General features: G+C 42.2%; 1 protein-coding gene across 5 annotated transcripts; it reads left to right on the forward strand.

The window, feature by feature from the left end:
• Positions 1–1372: 1372 nt before the first annotated feature.
• On the forward strand, positions 1373–24930 carry CHST7 (carbohydrate sulfotransferase 7). 5 transcript variants are annotated; one of them, XR_009762739.1, is made up of 3 exons: positions 1374–3035; positions 3326–3469; positions 21223–24930. XR_009762739.1 is itself a non-coding variant. In XM_061626973.1 (2 exons), exons 1-2 carry the CDS (start codon positions 1550–1552, stop codon positions 6505–6507), a joined length of 1686 nt encoding a protein of 561 aa, XP_061482957.1. In that variant the 5' UTR covers positions 1373–1549; the 3' UTR covers positions 6508–7401. The 5 variants fall into 5 exon arrangements, 3 of the variants coding, with proteins under 3 accessions (XP_061482957.1, XP_061482958.1, XP_061482959.1); XR_009762740.1 differs by lacking the exon at positions 21223–24930 and adding an exon at positions 7459–7520; XM_061626973.1 differs by lacking the exons at positions 3326–3469; positions 21223–24930 and adding an exon at positions 6308–7401 and having other exon boundaries at positions 1373–3035.
• The last annotated feature ends 629 nt before the right edge of the window (positions 24931–25559 follow it).

Raw genomic sequence — 25559 nt, forward strand, 5'->3', positions numbered from 1 at the left:
AGAGCCAGGAAAGGACAAGGAAACATGTTAGAAGACTCTTCTCAGTGGCCAATACACTCCCCTTCCATGCTGATTGGCTCATACGATGCTGGAGACATAGGGACTCTGCTCCCCCAAAAAGTAAGAGGTCTAAGACCCCCCAAGACCCTAAACAACTACACCCCTGCCTGAAAGGTAAAGCAAGGATGCCTGCCAAATCTCTGCTGGAAGAGTAATCCTGAGGAACTAGTGACACTAAGTGCCAGACTTCTGGTTGAGGTCAGTCCGGCCTCTGTAACACAGTGGGACAACTAAGCACTTGAAGGACCATGGTTAAGTGGTGCTTTGAATCCATGTTTCAACAGCACACACATACTGGCTGCCACTGGTTATAATTTTATGGCTATTTTGTATAGTTTAAACACTGGAAATTGCACTGAGCATTCCTTATGGGATAAAGGGCCAAATAAATAAACAGCTGCAGGATGGGGGGGAAGCTACAGTGACCAGTCCGCTCAGATATATTCTAGGCTCTTCCCTGAATTTCCTGGGGTTTTTTTCTTTAAGTGAGTTTCCCTTTTTTTGGCTTTTTGTGTCTCATGGGAGTCCAGAGTCTGTGAGTTCAAATCTCCACTCGTGTCTCCTGGGTGTCAAGGGCCAGCTAAAGATCATCCCCACAGTGAGTGGCTCAGGGGTTACGTACCCTGCCACCTGTGCAGCCGTAGGCAAGCTGCATAGTCCCAAGGAGCCCAGTAGCCCCCCAGCTGCCAATTGCAGACAAGGAAGGGGCTGGGTTGTGCAGCTGTGGCAAGCTGAGCAGGCCCTAGCCAGCTGGGGAGGCCTATCCTCAGAGGGAGGCAATGGCAAACCCCCTCTGAATACCGCTTACCATGAACACCCTATTTATAGGGTCGCCATAAGTCGGGACTGACTTGAAGGCAGTCCATTTCCATTTCAGGGATATACCAAGAGAAAACATGCAGATAACTGTTCAGTAAGATGTCAACAAACTCGGGCTGGTTTCCATTCCAAAGGCATTGGGATGGTTTGGCAAAAAGGCAACTTAAGTTTATATTATAAGAATGTTAAATGATTTTGCATTTATGCTTTGTGATGACACTGAGTATGCAGGAACAATGTCAACACTCGCCCCAATCCTATGCACGATCGGCTGGGAAAACGTCTCACCAAATTTGCTGTGTTTTACTCCGAAGGACAGCAGTCTTGACATTCTCCGGAGCTAGAACGCAAATGAACTAATTATGTTTTGGCACCTACTGAGCGCTACAGACCGACCACAGCAGTGCCAAGACTCAAAGGGCGACGGCAGGCTCGGCTTGAAAGAAAGGCGGGCTATCGCTTTTCACTCTCTCTCTCGCCGGCATGTGGGCGTGTTTCTAGGCTGGGCAGGCGGCGGAGGCAGAAGCAAGAGCGGCCGCCGCAGCCGCCTCCTTCCGCCTCTCCAAGTTTGTGCCTGTTGTTAAAACAGGCAGGAGCCTCCCGGGTAAAGACCCGCCTCAGCAGCAGCGACGGTGGCCTGGGCAGTTCACCCAGGCGTGGCCAGAGAGCCATGAAGAGCCGCCGGCGGTGGAGATGGCGCTGGCAACACCGGGGCTTCGCCCTGGGCTTGGTACTCTACACGCTGCTGCTCCTGCTGCTGGTGTCCTACATGTTGGATTACGGAGCCAGGAGGGGGCGCGCGGGCGAGGAGTTGCTGCCGCCTCGCCACTGCCCCAGCCTGGAGGAGGCGCTAGGGGACTGGACGTGGGGAGAGCAGCAGGAGCAGCGCCCGCCGCCAGAAGCTGCAGCCAGTCATGGAGGGAACAAGACTGGGACTGGATTCGAGGCCGGCCCGGGGAGTAGGGCAGGCGGGAAGCGGCACATTTATTTGCACGCCACTTGGCGCACCGGCTCGTCCTTCCTGGGGGAACTATTCAACCAGCACCCGGACGTTTTCTATCTGTACGAGCCCATGTGGCATATGTGGCAGGCGCTGTACCCGGGCGACGCGCTGAGCCTGCAGGGCGCCCTCCGGGATATGATCCGCTCGCTCTTCCGCTGCGACTTCTCGGTGCTGCGCCTTTACGCGGCGCCGCCGGCCCCCCGCGACCCGCTTGCGCCCTTCCCCGCCGTCTCCGGGGGCAAGTCCGGCAGCAACCTCAGCACGGCTAGCATCTTCGGGTGGCGGACCAACAAGGTGATCTGCTCCGCGCCGCTGTGTCCCGACGCGCCCCGGGCCCGCGATGAGGTGGGCCTCGTCGACGGCGCCGCCTGCGAGCGGAGCTGCCCGCCGCGAGCGCTCCGGGAGTTGGAGGCCGAGTGCCGTAAGTACCCGGTGATGGTGATCAAGGATGTGAGGCTGCTGGAGCTGGGGGTGCTCCTGCCGCTGCTGCGGGACCCAGAGCTCGACCTACGCATCATCCAGCTTTTCCGCGATCCCCGCGCCGTCCATAACTCCCGCCTGAAGGCCAAGCAGGCGCTGCTTCGGGAGAGCATCCAGGTGCTGCGGAGCCGGCACCGCGCCGAGCCCCGGGGACTCCCCCGCCGGCAACTCCTGCTGCCCCACGCCGCCGCGGCTCTAGCCGGCGCTGGCGTCCGAGCGCACCAGCAACACCGCGCCGAGTTCTTCCTAGCCGGCGCCCTCGAGGTCATCTGCCAGGCCTGGCTCCGCGACTTGCTCTTCTCCCGCGGCACCCCGGCCTGGCTACGTGCCCGGTACACGCAGCTGCGCTACGAGGACCTGGTGCTGGAGCCGCGCGCCGAGTTGCGCCGCTTGCTGCGCTTCGTGGATCTCCCTACGCCGCTCGCCCTCGAGGACTTCGTGCTCAATATGACCCGCGGCGCCGCTTACTCCTCTGAGCGCCCTTTCCTTATCTCCGCCCGCGACGCGCGCGAAGCTATCCACGCCTGGCGGGAGCGCCTCAGCCGCGAGCAGGTGCGCCAGGTGGAAGACGCCTGCGGTGAGGCCATGAGTCTCCTCTCCTACCCGCTCAGTGGCGAGGAAGCCAGTCCGCATGAGGCCACCAGGGGGCGCCCGAACCCTCCTCGGCACCCAGGTAGAACCAAACTTCCCTCCAGCCCCGTGTCTTCCCAGTGCTGCCCTTCTCCCTTTCCCCCAAGTGGTTCGGTTGGAAATAGTGAGAGGCAAGGAAATTCAGTAGGTTAAGCTTTATCTGCCAGTGCTGGTAGATGCAGTTGCTGGTAGATTTTGTTAGGGGGGAAGATGGTTGCACCTACCTGGGTGTGGGGAGAGGGGCATGATCTGCAGAGACCTCTCATGTCCATATCCTGAGGCTTGAATGGTGGTCTGGAGTTCACCAGCCTGCAACCTTTTCCACTTAACAAGGTGAAGAAGAGGAAAAAGGGAGGAACCTCAAACCCCAAACGCTGCTTGGCAGAAGTATCTGGCGGCAACTCCTGTTAAAACTCTAATAGTAGTGTGCACCAAGGTCCTTACTCTGAAGTAACCTTCACTGAGTCCTAGCACTTGGTAAGTACGCATTAGGTTTCAGCCTTAGTGTCTAAAGTGAGTGGCATTGGTGAAATCTTAAGATGGATGAAATGCATACCACCAGCCTTTGGGCAAATAGGCTGGGTTGGTTTTCCATTTGCATTTGAGCAAGTCAGTTGAACGTAGTTCAGATCAGGATGCAAGAAAAAGCAAATCACATGACCTGATAGCTAATTGGGTAGTGGTATATATCAGCCATTCATCACAGGTGGGTGTACCAGGGTAGCCATTGTCAGGCTTACAAGAGTTGTCTGGCAGCAATTGGAGGTGCCACATAGGCTTCTGTGTGTGGTTTACTAACAACTGCCTTGCATGTTGGCTTTGTTTAGATATACGACAAAGATGGTTGAAGTCTTCACACTTAAAATGTGATGTGTGCATGCAGTCACCATGCCTGTGTCATACGTGCAGGTGGTTGGCTGCGACTTCTTGAGTGTACATGGTGGTATACCTGGGTTTGCTGCTCTGTAATATATTTATCTACCTTGTTTAACATATTTATATACCACCCTTCAGCAAAACTGATTCAAGAGCACAGTGATAAAACATACTATAAAACAAGCATTGGCAAAATCTAAAAATGCATAAAACTTAAAAGCCTGAGAATAAAAAGGGCTTCATCTGGCACCAGGCTAGCCTTTCTAGTGAGGTCATTCCATATACATGGATGCCTCAGCCAAAAGGCCTCTCTGTTTGGTTGTCACCTGCTTTGCCATCAACAAGGGCAGAACAGAGAGAAAGGCTTTGGTTGATGAACTAAAGGTACAGGCAGGATGGTACAAAGAATGTGCTTCTTCAGTTACCTGGATCCCAACCTGTTTAAAGCTTTACAAGTCAATGCTAGCCCTTTGAAATGGGCTGGGAAGCAGTCAAGCAACTTGTGTAACCCTTTTGATTCTGGCAACACGTGATTCAAATATGCTTGTCAAGAGTCCTATAGCAGCAACTGAATATTCCAGCGCCTCTTCAAAGGCAGCTCCTCATACAATGCTTTTGCAGTAATCTAATCAGTATTATATGCAAATCAGCATTCAATAGTGAGGGGAAAGCACTCTGCACCTGAACAAAAGCAGCCTGTTTAGATTGTACATGTTTCAGAATTTACAGCACAATCCTAACCATGTCTACTCAGAAGTAGATATGGGGGAGAAATTAGAACCAGTTCACATTTAAAGATGAGCCCACCTAATCTGCATTTTCTGAAACAGGATGCGAACTAAAACACAGCTGTCCTTCAAAATTCCCACTCCTCTGCTCAAAAATATGTCCTGTTGAATTCAGTGAGACTTACTCCCAGGTAAGTGGGGTAGGGATTTCAGCCTAAGCCCTCAGCCATGCAGCCCAGTCCTGTACACATTCACTTAGAGATAAGTTACTGCGAATAGGATTGCAGACTGAGCCAAATAAAAGAGTTGATTGTGAGGAGCACAGTATGGTCTTCAACCTAATAGTTAAGATAGAGGTTAGAAAAAAAGCCGAAAGTTCGTTTTAAGAGAAAAAGGGCCTGTGTACAAGACTCCATAAATGACTAGGGCAGACTGAAACTAGCTAAGCTGTACAGGAAGTAATTCCCACAGGTTTCAATCTGACTTGTGCCCAAGTATGTATTTGCATAAACCTGAAGTACTTCAGAAAAAGCTCAGACCACACGTTGAAGTTTTCTGAACAGTACTGTACTGCAAAAGCAAACTAATTTGTATCTATTTCTTAAATGGTTGAAGACCATACTGTTAGAGTGATGCAACTAAGGGCTCATCCATTCTCCCATTTAATCTGTAAGGTAATCCCCTTGTGTTTCCATTAATACACCCTGATCCATATGATGTGCTCCGCCAACTGCTGCCCTCCCAAGTTTTCTCCTAGCTAAGTCCAGAGTTTCTCTACCCAGAACTATTCCGAGTGTTTGTGGGTAGGGAAACTCCAGATTTAGCTAGGAGAAAACCAGGGAGTGCAGCAGTTGGCAGGCCATGTCATATGGATGAGGGTGAATTAATGGAGACACAAGGGGCTTGCATTACAGATTAAATGGAAGTATGGATGAGCCCACAGTAGGAGGGAAATGATGGTGAAAAGAAATCAGTTACAAAAGACAGAAATACTGATCCTATTGGAATGACTAGTGAAACTCACACTTGGCTGATAGCCCCTTTTGGAAACAAAATTATGCTGCTGGAGAACCTGTGACACTTTCCCCATTCATTAGTATACGTGGTATAGCATAGGATAGAATATATCTGTGTACGGTATGAAGCAACCAGAGGAGGGATAGGGAGGGGACCTTGTGTTTGTGCAGACCCTCTGTTAACATTTGGGTACAGTTTCATCTGTATGTTTGTTTTTAAAGGTAAGTTCTTTAGAAAAGCAAAGATTTGATGAAATTTTATTTATCATGGAAAGAATATCGAAAATGAAATGGACTGCCTTCAAGTCGATTCTGACTTATGGTAACCCTATGAATATGGTTTTCATGGTAAGCGGGGGTTTACTATTGCCATCCTCTGAGGCTGAGGGGCAGTGACTGGCCCAAGGTCACCCAGTGAGCTTCATGGCTGTGTGGGGATTCAAACCCTGGTCTCCCAGGTCATAGTCCAACACCTTAACCACTATACCACACTGACTCCCAGAAACAATATTATCTAGTATGAATTTGTGAGCAATGCCATACATTTTTAATGTATATTTTATATTTTATGTGAACCATTTAGATGATTAAGTGGTATATAAATTCTGTGAAGAATATCATCTGAAATACATAGCAAAGACTTTTGAGAAACATAGTGTTTGAGTAAAAGTTCAGCTGGTTTTCTCAATCAACAGAACCGGTGATTGTGTTCTACTTCCTTCAGAATCAGCTTGTTTTTACAAGGAAGGGGATGATCCATGGAATCTCCTGGGGAAGACTTTTGTTCCTCAGCTTCCTGCCTGATGCACAGACATGCATCCTATTGCTACAACAACATCCTCCCAGACTTTTAAATACAAACAAATCCAAATGCTTCCCAACAGTTTCAAATTAACCTTGGCAAGCTTGGTATGAAGCTTTTTAGCATATGTAACTTTTGCAGACTAATTTTGAATTGGAGAAGTTTTTATGGGTAAAGGACTGTGGGAGTGGAGAGGAATTTGGATATTTTAAAAAACTTGCAGGGGTTTTTAAAGGCTGCACCTTCATTTTATATAGATGCTACTTTGATATAGACATAAAGCTGTGAGCCTCAAATAAGGGATTCTCCTCCCAGATCAAGAATGAACCTATATATTAAAATTGCTGGGAAGACAATTGAAAAATAATTATTTCCACCACCATGGAAGGGAGCTTTGGAACCCCAATGTTGTTTAAAAAGTATTCTTATGCTATAATATGTCACACTACAGAGAACATCAGTAGATCCAATTATGACTCTTGACAATCCAATTCTGTGCATATTTATTTAGAAATCTGCAGTTATAGGCACACTTAGGAAGGAGCCACGTTGAACTCGGTGGGACTTGTTCCCTAGTTAGTGTGCTTAGGCAAGATTGTAGTTAGGGCTGCAACTTTTACAGTAATCCTGCACACATCTACAGAGAAGAAGGCTTCATTAAGTTTATTGGGACTTACTCCCAGGAGCGTGCATAGGATTTACAGTGTTATGGAACAATCTAAACCCAAGATCCGCCAGGATGAGTGGAGTTTGGAATCGGTGGACTTCCATCTGAGCTCAGCTAGGGTTATGCTGACTGAAGTATTTTGTCCTGGCTCAGACAGAGATGCACTGGTTTAAGTCTTTCATCCCTGCTTAGCTAAAGTCTGTTGAGCCAAGGCCAGTAAGTTCTGAAAATGAGGCATTCTGGGGGAGTGGTGAGGATGGGACAGGGGAGATTGAGAATTGCCCCTCTTCCAAACTCTGATCTAGCATTATTTAGCAACCCTGAACATTGGTTAATGCTTGTGGGAGCTGATGGATGTTTTTATTTATTTATTATAGTCCAACAACATCTGGAGAGCCATAGCACCGACAAAAGTATTAATCAGCAGAAGAATTATACAGCATATTCCTATTCTTTTGCACCTTAGTATGATTTGAGAAAAATAGAGCTATATCTTTCTATATTGTGAACTGTTATAACCTATTTAAAAGTTGTTTCTGTTCTTCCCTGGTATGAATATCATTCAGCCACCAAAGCAGTATGAATTACAGATAAGAGAATTTTGCCCTTCAGGCCACATCTGCCTGAACACTTGCAAATAAATACTTGGCAGTTTTCTGGCTTCCTTCCTTCCTTTACTTTAATCCGCTCCTGCTACAGAGTCGCACTTTCTGAAAACACTAATGTGTAAAATGTTCCTCCAAATAAGGCAATCTGTAGGGACCTGTGTTGGCTGTGATGCAGCAGTGAGCAGACAACCATTTATTTATTTCACTGCAGTGTGGCCAAACAAGATAGGACCCTTGGCCACTCAATGTAATGCAAGATAACACTTTTTAAAGTGCTTGAAAGATGTGAGCTATAATGATGATGATGAAGATAATGATGATAAATTAAATTAGTATCCTGCCCTCCTTCCCAAGGGAGTCCATTCCGTGGGGAGAAGCCTCTCTGCCCTTTCTTCTGCAGTATAATTGTATTGTGAACTTTATAATCTTTCAAGGTGTTTCCTGTAACTCAAGCACATATTTTTGCATAGGTAGTATCCAGAATTATTGGGCGTTAGCGAAAGCCACTTTTAAAAGCCTCCAGAAAGAATTTTTTAATAATAATAATAATAATGAGAAGCTGGTAATGGCAATTATGCAAAGCATAATAAGGAGCTTTGGGGGAAAAGCAATTACTGAAGAGGGATTCTGGCAAGTAGCTGAATGGGCCCTATTTACATGCTGGAAACAATAAATGCACTGTAAATCATTCAAGTGATAATTTCGGTGTTCTGAAAAAGAAAAAGCTTTGCAAGGTTGTAACAATACAGCTATGTCCAAGCCAACAATGTTCCTGCTTTGGAATTTGGTAGGGTTTCAAAAACACACAGACAAACATAGAATGCTTCACATGCAGTTTCTACATTGACATAAAACCCTGAGGAAACTCATTCTTCAGGCATTCATTGTTGACTGCATATGAATGGTCTCCGTTTTTCCACATAAGGGCATTGTGCCATCAAGAATTCCTTGTTTGTTTGCAGCATGCTTTGTTTGTTTGGAGAGCAAACTCCTTTTTTTTGTTAAAGTGCCCAGAATGGTGGGGTGGTGCCAAGAGATTATTGGGAGGTGGCCTACTGTGATGTAAGGGGTAAAGAATATATTTGCAGTTAGAACTTCTAATGACCCCAGAGCTTAAGCAGAAGCAGTCCTTTTGCAAGAGTGGGAAGTGGGAGTTTTTAAGAACAGCTGCAAGGAAACCATAGAAGCCCAGAGGTGTGACCCACAAAGCATGCATTTAATTGTTGAGACAAAGGGAATTGCACCATAAATTGGGATTCAGTACATAAGCATCAACACTCTAGAGTCCTAGATCCATAGATGAGTGCCACAAATTGGGCATATTTAGCTGCTAAGGCTGAAATTTGGCCCAACATGTTTCCATTGCCTCACATGTCTTGAAGTAATCACCAGGAAAAACTTTCTGAAGACAAGAAGAACAAAGCATTAATCATCTTAACAGAGGCCAATATGGGGAGGCGGAACAGCAGTGTACTGTATACTAGTAGAATGTGCTGCTCTTGGTATTTTTGATGTTTGATTCAGATAACTCTCATGATAAGAATAACATTGGAAGTTTTTATACACATATACACTCACAGATAAGTAGAGCTTGGAAAAGTTACTTTTTTGAACTACAACTCCCATCAGCCCAATCCACTGGCCAAATGAGACAGCTGCATGATGAGAATCTCAAAAGCCTATTAGCCTATCCACCTTTCATCAGCAGATGCAGTCCTACCAGTATTACTGTTGTGAAAACCGAAATGTCAGGATAAGAGAGAGCGAACCAGAGAGGAAAAATCTGGAAATAGATGCCATTCCTATTAAACTGAGTTGATGCTACTGCATCCTGGACAGGGCACAAATAACCTTTTCAGAGCAGTGACACTGTTCTGAAAACACCCTGACTGCAGTCTGTTTAATGTACCTGTTTCTTTCCAGAATTGAGCTCTGACCTTCCCCCCCAAAAAAACTCAGTAACATTAGTTCTGCATGTTCAGAAAAACCTGGCTGTGCACAGTGATGTTAGGCTGGCTTTCAGTCATATCACCACTCCCTGCAATGATTTTGCACATTAAAATTTCCTTTAAATTTTTTTGATAAGACAACAACTGAACTTGTATATGGCACATTCATAAATAAAATAAATTAAAAATATTGATATGCTTGAGGCATAAGGGAAGGAAAAAGACTGACAGCTCCACATTCATTTGATTTGCAGGTCTGTCTGTCTGTTGTTTTGGCTGTAAAGCCAGTTAGAAGCTAGGCTTACCCTGTTGCTAAGGAAAGCACTATAAGCCCAGAGAAGGGCATGCCAGGGAGATCCAAACTGGTGGACAGGTTTATATGAGAAAACATAGTATTATAGATGGTCAGGCTCTGGGTTAGGCAAGGCTTTAAATATTAAAACCAACACTTTAAATTGTGCCTGCCAACAAACTGGGAACCAGTGATATTCTTAAAGCACTGGAGTAATACATTCCTAATAGCCAATACCAGTCAATCTGGCAGCCGTGTTCTTCTGCATCACTTGATATTTCTGAACTCTTTTCAGAGACAGCCCCATGTATTGTGTACTGCAGTAATCCAGCCTGAATGTTACCACAGCATAGATTGCTTTGGTGTCATAATTTCTTTCCACAAAGAATGACCACCATATTTAGTTTTACTGTGTGTCTAGCATACACAGTTTCTGGTGGATACGTAGCAGCTTTTTGCTATTACATTTGCATTCTTTGAGTATAAAGAAATACACATGCAACATTTGGGAGTTCATTGAATTTTAAACAGAAGTACAAACGTTGACATCAGAGGTAGGATTTTTTTATTGTATTAACATTGGGAGCTGGTGTTCACATTCCAGTGCTAGAAGTGTTGACCAAATGGCAGGTTTTGCTGGAATCTTACTGGATCATTTGTTAAAAGAAAGAGCAGATTCTAGACAAGAGTTGGTACGTATGAATCAAGTAAGCGGGAGTATCTTTCACTTTGCTATATTTTCTGTTCAGTATGATGCTGACAGCTAGTAAAGACAGCGACTGTGCTCCAGGGAACAATTAATCATATTTAATCTGATTGATTTCTGCAGGACTTAAAACTGAGTAACTGTTCATTGGAAGGGGGCAGTCTGAGTATATCTTTTACATTATTGAATTCTGCAGTGTGCAGTGTTTGGGTGAAACCTGAGATACAATGAAAATAGTTAATACTGTGTTTTGAACAACACTGTTGAGGAAAAAGCATATTTTAAGCACTTAAATGAAGGACAGGCATATCAAATGTTTCCTCAACGTAGCTATTCAGTAGTGCTGATCTTACTACTTGCTCCTTTACATTTGTTAAGTAATTGATGATTATCGTCTGAAATATGGCTGGTGCATTTCCTGACAGTAAAAGAGAGAGAGAGAGAGAGAGAGAGAGAGAGAGAGTGTGTGTGTGTGTGTGTGAGAGAGAGAGAGAGAGAGAGAATAGTGTTTGTCCCAGTCTGTATACGCAAGCAAAGTTCTGTACATGTCCCTCATGTAGATGTGTTCAGATGCACTCTCCCTACTAACATTACAACACTGAATTGGTTGGATTCATCTTTTGTTGTGCCAAGGGATGCACATACTCAGAGAAAATCACCCGTTGCTAATCGTTGTCCATAACAGGAGCTGGGACCATTGTAATTCAGAACAGAAATCATATCTTCATAGATATAAAAGCAGAGAGAGATAACACTAATAGGTGCTTTCCATCTGTTGATTCATTAATACCTGTATGTAGGTCAAAAATTCTTGCCATTCAGTCTTATAGTGCAATGTTTTCATTCTTCACTGCTTAAAGTAATAAATGTTCTTAACATTTTCTATGCTTCCCATACTTTGATTTTTGTCACAATAATGTAATGATAATTGCTTAGGATGAAATAAGGGGAACAATTATCATGTGATGACAAATATACAGTTGATGACAGTCACCAATAACCTAACAAAATGTACCATTCAGGCTCATGCTTGAATCTGTGCCATTGAAATAAATGGGCCTTTAAAATGCTTAAGGTTGACGGGATGGTAACTGATGTGTTTTGTAGATAAGTTCCTCCTCTCCTCACCAGCTTTCATCTCCCACAGAATTTAGGAAAGATGAATCAAGCTATGCTACTTTCTCTTCAGGCATTAATGTGGGTCATCCTGGGACCCTTGACACTCATGCTAATCCCTTGCCTTTAAAAGGTTTAACTAGGTGTAACTAAGCTGGATGGAGGAGGAGACAGAAATCCTTTATCAAACACAGAAGAAAAAAATTAGCTCCTGGTGGCTTGCATCTGAGTAAAAAGTTAAAAACCTGGCATACAGACTCCTGTTAAGCAGTGTAAGTAAAGAATGATGAAAATGAGACTTCTTTTTCCCCCCAAGCATGGAACAAATGAGAAGAGGTTACTGTAAACCACCCAGAGAGCTTTGGCTATGGGGCAGTATACAAGTATAATAAATAAATAAATAAAATACGGAGTATCCCCAGAGCTTCCCTTCTCCCTGCCAGTTCAGGAGGGAAAGGGCTTAGGTATAGACTATGGTCAGACCTAGGAGCTGGGAGATCAGGATTCAAATGTCCATTCAGCCACGAAGCACAATGGGTGACCTTGAGCCAGCTATAGTCTCGCAGGTTGGAGAGGGGAGGGAGGAAACTCTTTGTGTCACCTTGAACTCAGGAGAAAAGATGGGATATAAGTGGAACAAAACAGGCTGTCTGCTGGACAAGGAGTCACAGTGGAACAGTCAGGAGGCATTATAGCCTTTCTGCCTCTCTATCTCTTAAATTTCATGCGGCTGTTTTAGATTTGGGTAGGCATGTATCTGTTCATGGGAACTCTACATTAGGCCTAGTAGAAAGGAAGCTAATGGAAAGAAAAGTGCATTCCTTATTTCAAATCATGAGAATGAATTAGTGCACCCATGTTTCTTCCTACATAAATGGATTCTTTTTTGGTCATTTGATACTTGTAGGATTTGACTTAACCACAGAATAGCAAATGCCTTATTGTGCAATCCTAACCATACCTATTCAGAAGTCAAATTGAATTCAGTGTGTTGTGGTGGCTGGTCGGTGAGGTTAAGTATTGTAGACTGCAATCTTATACTTGTTTACACAGAAGCCCCAGTTAGCTCAAGTAGACTTATTTTAAGTAGACATGTGTGATTGAGCTCTTAGGCTCTCCTGTCACCAAGTGTATGGCAAGCAAAAAAAAAAAGTTTACTTAAATGCATGGTGGTTCACAATTGGCTTCCAGATAAAGGCTGATAAGTGGTGATAGTAGAGGTTTGGGGGGGAATCAGTGTAGCAGGTACAAAAAATAAAAAAGTGTAAAACTAAATCCACCTTAAAACCATAAAAAACCCTTAAAATCCTTAACTTACATTGCCAGCGTTCTTAAAGTTTAATGTTTATCTTCCCCTGTCATGTAACTGTACCATTTAAATGTGCATTTTGGATAGTCCCTTGGCTCCTTTGGTGTGTCTGAAAGAGATGTAAAGATGTGTCTTGTGCCTGTGGCTTCCCAACAGGTCAGCCTGATTAACCTCAAACTGTTGAGAGGGTCTACCAAGCTAAAATGATGAAACTGAGGTTATCATACTACGGACACATCATGAGAAGACATGATTCATTAGAAAAGATAACAATGCTGGGAAAAACAGAAGGGAGTAGAAAAAGAGGAAGGCCAAACAAGAGATGGATTGATTCCATAAAGGAAGCCACAGACCTGAGCTTACAAGATTTGAACAGGGTGGTTCATAACAGATGCTCTTGGAGGTCGCTGATTCATAGGGTCGCCATAAGTCGTAGTCAACTTGGAGGCACATAACAACAAACCAAGCTATTTAGCACCAGGAAAGCACTGAAGTGTTAAGCTCTGACAGTGACCTATATTCACCCAGTCAACTAACAGGCTGTGACAGCGTACATTTCATCAGTTTCTTAGCTAAAAATAGTTTAATACTTTGGCTTCAATGCACTGAATAGAAATGCAGAATTTACATGTACGAGCAGAGGCTATGTTCTACCAATAAGAATTCTATAGCAAGCAAGATATCTGGCTGGTTTGTTTTAACTGATGTGTGTAACATAGACCTATTCAGCAAGAGCACCAAGCTGCATTTTGTCCCCCAGGACCTTGCCTGATTCCCCCCCCTTTAGTTCTGTATCACCAAAAAAAAAGGACAAAAGAGGACACATATTTGCATAAAATGTGCATATGCTAATTTATATGTGCATATGCAAATTTAAAAAGAATTAATATAATGTAAATAGAAATCTGAACAGGTGACCTGTATACCTGCTCAGTGGGATGTCAAGGTACTAACTGTTGATGGACAATTTCAAGATCCCTGCTCTTCCTTCTTATTTTAAAACTGGAGTTAGACTGGACAGCCCTTCAAACAGAGGATTGTCCTCTATAAAGTAGGACACATGGACAACTTAGCTCTCTTAGCTTCTGTCCTGCTTTCCAGTCTCTCTGCAGCACATGCAGCTTGTATCTAGGGCCTGTGTGAGGGTTTTCTCCTATCTAGACCAATCTTCTACCATCTTTCTCTCTCCTCTCCCTCACGCAGAAGATATGAGAGACCCTTCTTTGCCCCATCCAGCTACCTGGATGTTTGAATGTTCTATGACATTATAGCGGCTCGAGCAAATGGTGGTTATGGAGGGTTACCACTAAGGGGGGCAATTTTTAACTCATTGGGAACAGTATTATTAATTAAAACATTTCCACATTTCCCATCATCTGGACAAATCCCAGGATGGTATATTTATTTACTTTTAAAATTTTCAGTTTTGCACTTGTTACCAGACATTTTAGATATTAAACTACAAAATACCAACCCTGACACTTTTTACTGTTGAACAAGAATCTCCAGCATTATGGCCTCCATAAGAAAACATTTCTTAGCTTAGCTTCTTTGTGTATATAACCATACAGAATATTAAGATGTGTCCCCCCCCATTTTATTTATTCAAAATATTTTACCCTACCATCCTGCACAAAAGCATAGGCAAGGTGGCACAGCATTAACTACAGATTGTAAATCAAAATAATAAAGAATAAAATGAACAGCAATTCAGAAAAGAAAAAACAGCAGCTAGAAGTACTGTATTGTAGAGGCTGGAATAAAATATTCATCACCGCCTGCAAGCAGTTAGTGGGCCAAGTGACCTCCCAGGTAAACTGTTCAAAAATACGGGCACCACAACGGAATGGGTCCTGTCTCATGCATTACCCATTTGTCTCAGACAACTCAGGGAATACGAGAAGGGTCTTAGTAGTAGAATTGAGTTTCTGGGCAAATTCATAGAGCAGATTATTATTCCGAAGGTGCCCTGGCCCCAGCTAAGTATTAAAACATCAAAGCAAGCACCTTGAATTGAATGTGGTCTAGGGTATATTTCTTTAAAGGTAATTTGGTCAGTGGAACTTAAGAACTTAAGAAGAGCCCTGCTGGCTCACGCCAAAGGCACATCAAGTCCAACATCGTGTTCTCACAACGGTCAACCGGATGCCTATGGGAAGCCTGTAAGCAGCACCTGAGTGCATTCTCTTGTGATTCTCAGCAGCTGATATATAGAGGCATACAGCCTCTGACAGTGGAGGTAGAACATAGCCATCATGGCTAGTAGCCATTGTTGGCTTTATCCTCCATGAATTTGCCTAATCCTCTTTTATATTTAGTTATGTATTGAAAAAGAAAAAATGATTTATTATTGCTTTAGGGTTTTTTGTTAATATTTTTATAGTATTTCAGCATCAAAACAACATTATACAACCAAACAAATGCCCCCGAATACAGACCCCTAAAATGTTTAATCTTCTTTTAAAGCCATCTAAGTTGTTGGCCATCACTACCCCTTATTGGAATGAATTCCATCGTTTTAACTACATGCTGTGTGAATAAGTATTTTTTGTTTGTTCTGAATTTTCTCACATCAGCTTCATTGGATGGTCTCAGGTTCTAGTTTTATGAGAGAGAGAAACTTCCTATCCACTTTCTCCACACCATGCACCGTCGTGTGCACCTCTATCATGCCCCCTCTTCTTGCCACTTTTCTAAACTAAAAAGCGTTAATAGGGGAGTTATGTCAGCCCTTTGGTCATTTTGTTTGCCCTTTTCTGAGCCTTTTCCAGCTGTACAATATCCTTTCTGAGGTTTCTAATATATATTTTTCATTTTTTATGTATTCCTAAGTAAGCATGTGTAGGATTTCCGCCTTAACCTTTTGGGCACAATATTTCTATAAGTTTAAAGAGCCCACATCAACAAGGCCACCCTAAGACATTTTGAAGTCTGATGCCCCCTCTCAATTCCCATGTACAGATGTTAACTGGGTAGTTTATTATTCTGTCTTCACTAGTGAAAGGACTGTCCTCCATTGTACCTGAGCCAGCAGGCTAGTTTAGGAGCTGCAAGATAGGCTGAGTGACACGCAGAGCTCTGCTCTCCGCTGGCACCCCACCCACCTCAGCATCTACCACCTGAGGTAGTTTTCTCATTTTGCCTAATGGTAGAGCTGGCCCTATGGACCTAAGATAGTATGGGAACTGTTCTTTGCGCTCTCTCTCGCTCTCTCCCCCCCCTCCCTCTCCCCCTCTCCCTCTCCCCCCTCCCCTCCCTCCCCCTCTCCCCCTCCCCTCCCTCCCCTCCCTCCCCCTCTCCCCCTCTCTCTCTCTCCCCCTCTCTCTCCCTCTCTCTCTCCTATTCATATGATTCAGCTGATGTTGGAGAAGAACGTAAATCCTTATTGGAAGCTGCCAGTGCTATCAGTATAATCTGCAAGATTAATGTGAAATAATATAGCCAAAGTAACTGCTATGAAAAAAACATTTAAAAGCATTTTGCATTTAATGCAGCATGTGACCTGGGGGAAAACAGTGCTTACCTATAATCAATCATTTCAAAAACTATTGTGCTTCCATAACTATACAGACTAGAATCAACTACATTTTGTCAAATACAGTTTCCAGTAGAAATAATTTTACTGAACTAAAATGTTCAGTACATGTCCTATCTTAAGTATGATAGAATGTCTTTGATATAACTAAGTCAAATGTTTAGGTTTTTAGGATTAAGATATCCATTGCTCAGTTTAATTCAGTCTTCCTTCATTCTTCTTTTCACAGTATAGTATTTCATGAAACATAAGTCTCAGAAAAGTGTTATGTTATATTAAGAACTAGCAGCGATGCTGGTTTCTCTGATAACAAGATAAGTTTGTTCAGCCTCTATTTAACCCAGTTTCTTGGGTGAAAAACAAATAAATAGGAGAGCATGAGGCCGTGAAACACTTGCTTAAAGCTGTTGGTAAAGAGTAGGTAAAGAGAAAAATGAGACAAACTGCTTGGAATCCAAACCAACTGTACATTTTAATTTAAGCCTTCCCTGAACCCTTTAATATTGTAATGAGAATCCAGAATATTTTAAGCTGCTATGATCAAAGCCTAGCAAAAAGGTTCCTTGTTTCAAGCAATAGTTCCTCTTGTTGAGGGTTGTCGTGAACCAGCCCTTCACCAGGGATTCTCCCTCCTGACACCCCACGCTTGGTTCAGGAAATCCCCACCCAGCGGGAGGCTTGCCTCACCCTGGGTCAGATACACTCTCTGCACCACGAGCGTCAGCCCTTCCACCTTTTGTCCCACCCAAAAGGTGACCCACTGGTGTGCCCTGTTAGCCCAATAGGATGTAGGTACAGGAACTGAAGAGAACCCTGATATGGTAGCACATGTGACCAGGCAGACACCCAGGCATTTAAATGAACACAATAACTTTATTAAAAGACAAGATGTTAAATAGCATATTGGTGCATAGTCCCTAGCTTCCCTACCTGTCTTACCCCCTCTCACTAATATGTAATCCACCCTTTTCCACCCAACTCGCTCCCACACCACCACCTCCCTCCTTCCACTCCACATCTCAACAACAAAACTCCCATCTGTCAAAAACAACTGTCTTTTTATTCAGACCTCCCTTAGAACTCTCACTCACACACCCCCTCCCACCTGGCAGTCTTACATCACTCATACTCCCAAGCATTCCATTAACTCCTTCAAACCCGTAACATATTTAATAACAGTTCCCAACAAGTGGTTTTGTTACAAGAGTTTACTTAAGTTATGAAGATGATTTCATTATAGCTGTCCACAGTTTGGAGTAATTTTATCTAAATCAAGGCTTGAACAAGAGCAGCAGTAGGGCATCATGGGCCCACCAGGCATGTTAATTGTGCCCCTGGCACTCTTCCTAGCCACACCCTCTCCTCCTTCCTTTTCCATAGCAATCTCTTCCTCCATGTCTAATTAAGGGATGGGATCTGCTGGCTGGTATTGGTTCAAAAGTAGCCCATCAGCCTAACAGGCCATTATCAATTCAAGTTCATTGTTTGTCCGCTTGCTGCTACTTGTACCAATCTGTTTTTTCCCTCTCGCAAATAATATTGATATGAATATTTATTTGTTTTAAAGGAAATAGAAATATTTTGAAAGAAAATGTGGATATTTCAAAAGGAAATATTGATATTGTTCCTAAAATAGCAATATTTTAGAGGTTTTTTTTTTTTAAAAAACTGTTTTTGGAAATAGCTCTGGAAAATCACTACAGTACATAAAAATCCAATCTGCAACAATAGAGAATAAGTAAATTAATGGAAAATTCAATACCAAATCCAAATTGGGCGGAACTCTAGCATATCCCTAGCCCTGCTACAATCACTGCATTTCTTCTTTGTGCGCTGTGAAAGGGACTCCCTGTTTTCAACACACAATGAAAAAACAAAGGGAGTTGATGATGCAGGACAGGAAAAGATCTCTTCCTGTATGGCCAGCTTGCTGCCTTTTCTGTCTCAGTGCAAAGAGAGGAAGCCAAACTGTGTGTGTTTGTTTATGTGCTTGGCCCCACACACCACTGGTGCGCACCTCCCCGAGGAAATCTTGCAGTAGGAGAGCAAGGTTTTCCACTCCTCTGCTGGAAATTATAAGAAAATATTCTTGCTATAGATTACTAAGCAAGAACATCTTATAGCCTGGTCTTCTTGGTGACCACAATTATTTTAGGACTGAGGAGCAGATTGCATCTTTGCTAGTATCCTTGGCTAGAAGTGAGAGCAAACACAGAAGCTCCTATAAACTGTCACTGCTCTCTCTCCCTTACTAATATCCATAGGCCAGGGGCCTGGACCCTCAGGCCCGGGGACCAAATACAGCTCTCCAGGCCTTTCTGATCTGGCCCTTGAGACTTTCCCAGCTACATCCCCCTCCCCTTTCGCCCCGATTAAGAAACCCACTGAATCTAAAGTTCCCCCTGCTGCTCTAGTAGTAGACTTGATTTAGAGAAAGTCACAACCCTTACTAGCCTTGCTTCACACTTGTTGTTGCTGTATGAAATGTGTTCTTGCTCTGACAAGTCTCTTACTCATCTAAATGGAGGATAGAAACGTATGTGTAGAAACTACTTTAATGTACAAAGGTAACGTTTACACTAGTTGCCCAATCCACTTTTGCCTCTGGCCTGCCCACCACTGGCATGTGGCCTCAGAAAGTTGCTCAGAACAGCATGTGACCCTCAGGCTGGAAAAGGTTCCCCACCTCTGCCTTAGCCCTAAACTGTCTCCAAACAGGTTTCCTCCTTTCACTGTTACTAGCCATCTGATTGCTGCCAAAAAAACCCTCATATTTTATTGTTCCTTCTATTGTTTTTAGCTAATTTATTGTTGCTCTTAATTATCTTTTGTGCTTTTAATGTTCTTATAAACTGCCCTCAGACTTCTACTATAGGATGGTATGAAAATGTAATGATTAAAAATAAGAAATTCTGTTTTGCAAGAAAAACAACGCAAATTAGAAGGCCTTTAGCAATCAGCTAGCGACATTTGCATAACACATTTGTTATATAACATCAATGTTCTCCTTGTGGGATTCAGATACAGGATACCATGGCCTTCTTATCACATGATATCATAGTACTTGTCAGTGTACTATCTGGTATCTAATGGAATAAAATTTACCAGGAAGTCTGGCTCAAATGAAGCATAGGAAAGGTTTCATTGCATCCCCCCCTTCCATGCCTGCTCACCTTTAGACTGTGTGTCCCTGAGTGGCTCAAGTTAATCTGTAGCACACAACATGATGTGAATTTGGCACTGCCAGGTTACCACTCTATCCACTATTTTAGTGATTTTATATAAGAACCGTGCATATTAATGGCTACTGTATGTTAATAAAACGGAAGAAATAGGTAGCTTAAACTCTTCATAATGAATACTTGTTTAATTTATTTTCTAAAAATATTCAGTACTGCCAGGTCATCCGTGAGCATTTGTGCTGGCTAACCTCCTTTTAGTTATTTATTCTTGAGGGTGTTTTTTTTAATTAAGGGTTATATCCAATACTAGTCATTGTAGACACATTTGCTACTGGGCCAAGTTCAAGGTTTGAGTTTTCGTGTACAAAGCCCTATATAGCTCGGTACCAGGATACCTGAAAGACTGTCTTACCCCTTATATACCCAGTCAATCACTGCATTCTGCAGGTGAGGGGCTCCTGCAGATACCATTTTATCAGGAGGTTCGTTCTGCACAATATAGGAAGTGGACCTTTATTGTAGCGGCACCTACCCTGTGGAATTCCCTCCCATTAAATATTAGGCAGGCGCCATCTCTGCTATCGTTTTGGTGCCTTTTGAAGACTTTCCTCTTTCAACGAGCCTTTTAAGTTGAGACCTATCCCAGTCTGCATCTGTGTTGGAATTGCTTTTAATATGTTTTCTTTAATAATGTTTTTAACCCTTTTTTGTTAAAAAAAAGATGTTTTTAAAGCTTGTTTAAAAAATGTTTTTAACATTGTTTTGTTTTAATGGATTTTAAGGTCTTTTTATGTTTCTGTTTGCTGCCCTGGGCTCCTGCTGGGAGGAAGCTTGGGATATAAATCAAATAATAAAACAAATAAATAAATAAAAATGGGTCTAACTTAGGTCTATTAATCTTAGCAGGTCTGCTCTGAGTAGAACTTAGCTAGATACAGCCCTTTTTAATATAATGTCAAATTATAGTAACTGTGTTTATATTTTTGTTTGCCAGTTAGGGTATCTTATCTAGAAAGGTGGCCTAAAATATTTTCAATAGATAAATACCCTTTCTTGCCCTGCCTGAAGATACCAGGGATCGAACCTGGGCCTCTTGCATGCAGAGCTTGAACTCTTCACTGAGCTTCTACTCATCTTTTAAGTTAGCTTCTACAATGCTTTGGTAAGTTCTAAAATTATATTATGACATAGGGCACTGGAATCACATGAGTGCTGACACTGTGGTTATTATTGATGCAACTGGAAAGCCAGCAAGCGGAAGGAACAACTAGTTAATGATGTAAAATTCATTTGCCTGGTGAGACATAACACAGATTAATCTCAGGAGAACATGATGGACTGACTAGACATGTACTTATCCCTGGTTACAGTTTAAAAAAGAAAGCACTGTGTTGCAGAAATCATATTCTAATGCAAGCTTTGATTTTTTTCCTCAACTCTACAGGCTAATTGGCCAGCAGCTGACTTCTGACAGACAACACGGAAGAGCAGCTATGCAATCCATAGCCACTGGAAACATCAGTGACTTCTACTGTAGGTTCTGCACGGCAGAATGAATACTGACTAGCTTTAATTAAATGGAAATTATTGTACGGAGAACTTCCCGTAAGGAAAGTAACATGGTGCAATATGAATAGTTGTGACCTTCCGTTTGTGGAGTGGTTTATCTTCAGCCTACCAGTGTGCTGCTATTTATAAGCGCTACTACTTCCAACAAGAGACTTATTTGTATTTTTTACTGTCAGCACTTGGACAATCACTTATCATATCAAGTGAAATATAAACAAGAATGGTGTTTTGTTTAGGATCTCTTATACTGATTTTAGAATCTTAAATGTCTTGTTCATTTCATAGAGGAGAAACTTCAGCAAACAGGTTGGAGCCATTTTTATCCATGCTTCAAGTAGACCCCTGAAATCAATGGGACAAGTCAGTCATGAGTGTATAACTCACCTCTTTCATTAGATCCAAACAGATATCTAGGTTGAGACTCAAGAGTCCTGCCTAAAGGAGGCATATGGTAAATTGTTAACATAAGGCATTAGCTTTTAATTAACCTATTCAGATATGCCGCCCAATGTATTTATTCCTCCTTTTTCCTTGACACTCTTATGCTCTCTTATTTGACTATCTACCTTTCTTAAAGGTTTAGCAACAACTAAAATGGTGATGGAATCATTAATGTGACCCACTAAGTGAAGACTGCTGATGACTTGAAAAACTAGACACACATTCATTGTTTTAGATAGGTTCAGGAACTTAAATTTGTTTTTAAAATAAAATGTTCAGGCTGTGATGGAATTGCCAAACACACACTATTTCCCAACGAGTTTATTTTCAATTAAAAAAAACATTAGAGGAAGCACTGGTGCTAGGAACTGAAACATTGCAGTAGTTTTTAGTAAGCTCCATGCCTGTAAAAGAATGCTAGTTACTATGATACCTGGAGATATGGGAGTGAAATTATGTTTAAACTGACCCATAAGAAACAATCACAAGTCAGAAAGACCAACATTCTAATCTAAAATTAAGAGACCTTTATGGTCAAAGTAAGGCTATACATTCTGTGCTTGACATGTGCAACCACAGATGTGGTACGTGGAAGATTAGGGTGTTTTTTTTAAGTGCAGCTTTCTTTAGAATAGAGGATTTGGCAATAGCAGCCATTGCTGGGTTTTTAAGATATAAAAGTGGTCTTTAGTATAGGACATAGGAACAGGTATATTTTTACGCTTTATCCAGCTCCATTCCAGAATTGTGTTGACCTAACTTTTATAAAACAGATTTAAAGCCAGGACCTGACTCCTAGGCTACAGTAGTTGCATTGCATCGGAGGCTCCTAATTTCATGGCTATGTTTTTTACTTTATTCTCAACATGCTGAAAGGTTGCTTGTTAGCACTCTTGTAAAACACACCTCTGGTATGAAAGAAGAGGCACAGGACAAAACAAATGGTTAGAATTTGGGCCTGACAAATAGCTTCACCCATGAGTCCTGGATATTTACAGTTGCATCTATATAACTGTACTTTATGGAAAGTACCACTCTGTTCAATAGAGCTTACTCCAAAGCAAGTGTGTTTAAGATTGCACCCTTAGACTTGTACCATGGAAGGGACTTTTATTAAAAAGTTACGGTACAGTCAATGTTAAGCAAGTTCATGTTTCATTAACTAGCATGTAAGGACCTTAATTCACTTGACAGAACTGATCAAGCAGTGCTTGTTCTTTCCCATTGCGAGCACCTAAATTATAGTGTATCTCACAAATTAGAACAGTGTAGTTCAGTGATGTCTTACATTATATTGAATTTTGAACATTCTTTCAGTACACATCAGCTTTTGACCTAATAATGAATTAGGGATATTTCACCATTTGCATGTAGCCAGCAAGTTTAGAGAGCCTGTCTTAATAATAGAAAAGCATACAAAGACTGATACATTTATTTAACAACACAGCATTTAATTCTCTCTGCTGGAGAGTAAAGTTAGAGGACAACATAGAACCAAGGGCTGCATCACTATGTTTAGTTTCCTTTCTGCTGTAACAGTGGCTATGTAGTGCAACATAAGTTTTAGGACCGTGGGAAACAAGCCATGGCTCAGTTGTAGAACATCAGTTTTGCATGCAGAAGGTCCAAGGTTGAGTCCCTGGCCTCTCCAGGTTGGGCTGGAAGACCTTCCTGAAACCCTGGAGAGCTGCTGCCACCAGTCAGTAGGCAATACATAGCCAGATGGACCAGAGGTCCAGCTTAATATACACAGCTACCTATATTCAAATCCTTGTTAATCAACAAACTTGCTGGGTGACCTTAGGCTAACCTACCTCACAGAATTGTTGGGAGGAAAAACATTCAGAGAGGGAGAACTCTGAGATACTTAGGATCCAGGATGGGTAAGTGGAAATGCATCATAATGTTCTGCTATTATGTACGTAACATTGCACACATTTCATCACATGCTGCTCTATATGATTGGCTGCTAGTGGATGGGCAGGAAGAATACACCACATGATGTCACATCACACACATTTCCATTACTACACAGTAAAGGGCACAGGAAGGGGAACTTGATATAAGGTTGTTTTGGACACCAGCTGCACTTTCATTAGCATGTCTAGTTTGGCCCTCACTAGGCAGTATTGCTAAGTTAGAAAAGTTTGTTGTAATTATTGGCTAAAGCACTTACATTTTTGAAACTTAAAAATATGAAGCACCTTTCCCTGCACCATCTCACTAATGCATAAACGGCATGGAACTCTTGTTTGAAGTCTAAATGCAGAAGGGGTCATATGGGGCTTTTTAGACAGAACACAATACGACAAAGCTTGGTGTAATTCTCCTGCTTAAAAGAAGAAATCAAGTAAGATTACAGCTGGATGGGGAGGTGAAGAAAAATGGAGCATGTAGGAAACCATTTAAATCTGAAAAGAACAGGCCAAGTGTTTAAAAAATGGCTTTTTGAACACATTATGATAGATAATAATGCAGTATGATTTTCACAAATTGCCTTTTTTTAACAGAACAGCTTTTGACTGTTTAAAAATGTGCAATGTGATAAGTACATTGCCTTGGAACTGGTGTATTGTTTTCCTTCCCAACAGAACCAATCAAAAAGAAAATCCAAAAAAGAAAAACAGACCCCCACCCATCCACCACGCTGCTAGCACAAGGTTGGACATTGGATTTGGCAGTTCCTCCACTTTGATTCTCCCACCCTCATCATCTTTGGATTGCTCTGCCCAAATAGGAACACCTTTAGTGGGTGTTTTAGAATTTGAAGGGTACCATTTTGTGAATTTTTGAACCACTTGATCTTTGGACATTACATTAAAAGAACAACAGTAACTTAATTTGCACCAACATATAGAGGCTCAATTTGTATTAAAATGTTTGTCTTGTTTAAATGCAGTGAAATAGAATAGGCACTAATAAAGGGCTTATACAGGGCTCCCATCATCAAACTTGGCACTTTTATGCTGCTGGCCTTTTATGCTGGAAGCACTTTACTGCTATCATAAATATGTTTACAGGAGAGAATTGGTTCAATCTCTGGCTTTCAATGAACATGCACTTGAACACAAAGCACCCAATAGTTTTTAGGGGAGAAACAAAACTAGTTTAATACTCATAATGGCTAGCTTTCTTATAAGTAAACCACAAGTCTACAGGATATGAGATGTTACCATTTTCATTCTCTCTACAACCAATTATAGGCAACCTCAGTGTGGTTTAGCTTCAAATCTGCTGGTAGCGAGCTGTAAAATTTTTGACTATGCCACCTACATGCAGTGTTATCTTGCCGATTGTGCTTATGGCATCCATGCTTTAGATAGGAAGCTTTATTTCTGTCAAGGGCCACATTTCTTTTAGGGTAACCAGTCAGAGATGACAGTACAGCAATGGGCAGAGGAAAGAGATACAAGAATTCTGGATTAACTTCTTCAGGAATAAAGATCATCCTGCTTCATTTTTTCACCATGGCTACCTCAGATTAGAATTCCCATCAATTTGAGAAGTAAGCTCTGTTGGGTTTGATGGGGTTCTCGGGGAAGTACAGACAGACAGACGGGAATTTTTTTTTTAGCTCAACAGACCAATATAGTTACTATTCTGGCAAGAAAATGTAAGTAGTACCTTTCTGATTCGTGTGCTAATATATACACATATATGGCAGAAGCCTATAACTTTGTTTTCAGACATGTAGGACATAAAACTTTTTCCCCCAATGTCCAAATTATCAGGAAAAATGTTTTACAAAAACAAATTCATTTTTATCAAACA

This window comes from Rhineura floridana, chromosome 5 (assembly GCF_030035675.1).
Source record: "Rhineura floridana isolate rRhiFlo1 chromosome 5, rRhiFlo1.hap2, whole genome shotgun sequence".
NCBI lineage: Eukaryota > Metazoa > Chordata > Lepidosauria > Squamata > Rhineuridae > Rhineura > Rhineura floridana.

What these genes read in the sequence shown, in the direction of transcription:
- CHST7 (XM_061626973.1), top strand. Translation starts at nt 1,550, where the DNA reads ATGAAGAGCCGCCGGCGGTGGAGATGGCGCTGGCAACACCGGGGCTTC. An exon ending in GAACCCTCCTCGGCACCCAG is followed by an intron (nt 3,036 to 6,307) that starts GTAGAACCAAAC and finishes CTCAATCAACAG; the next exon opens with AACCGGTGATTGTGTTCTAC.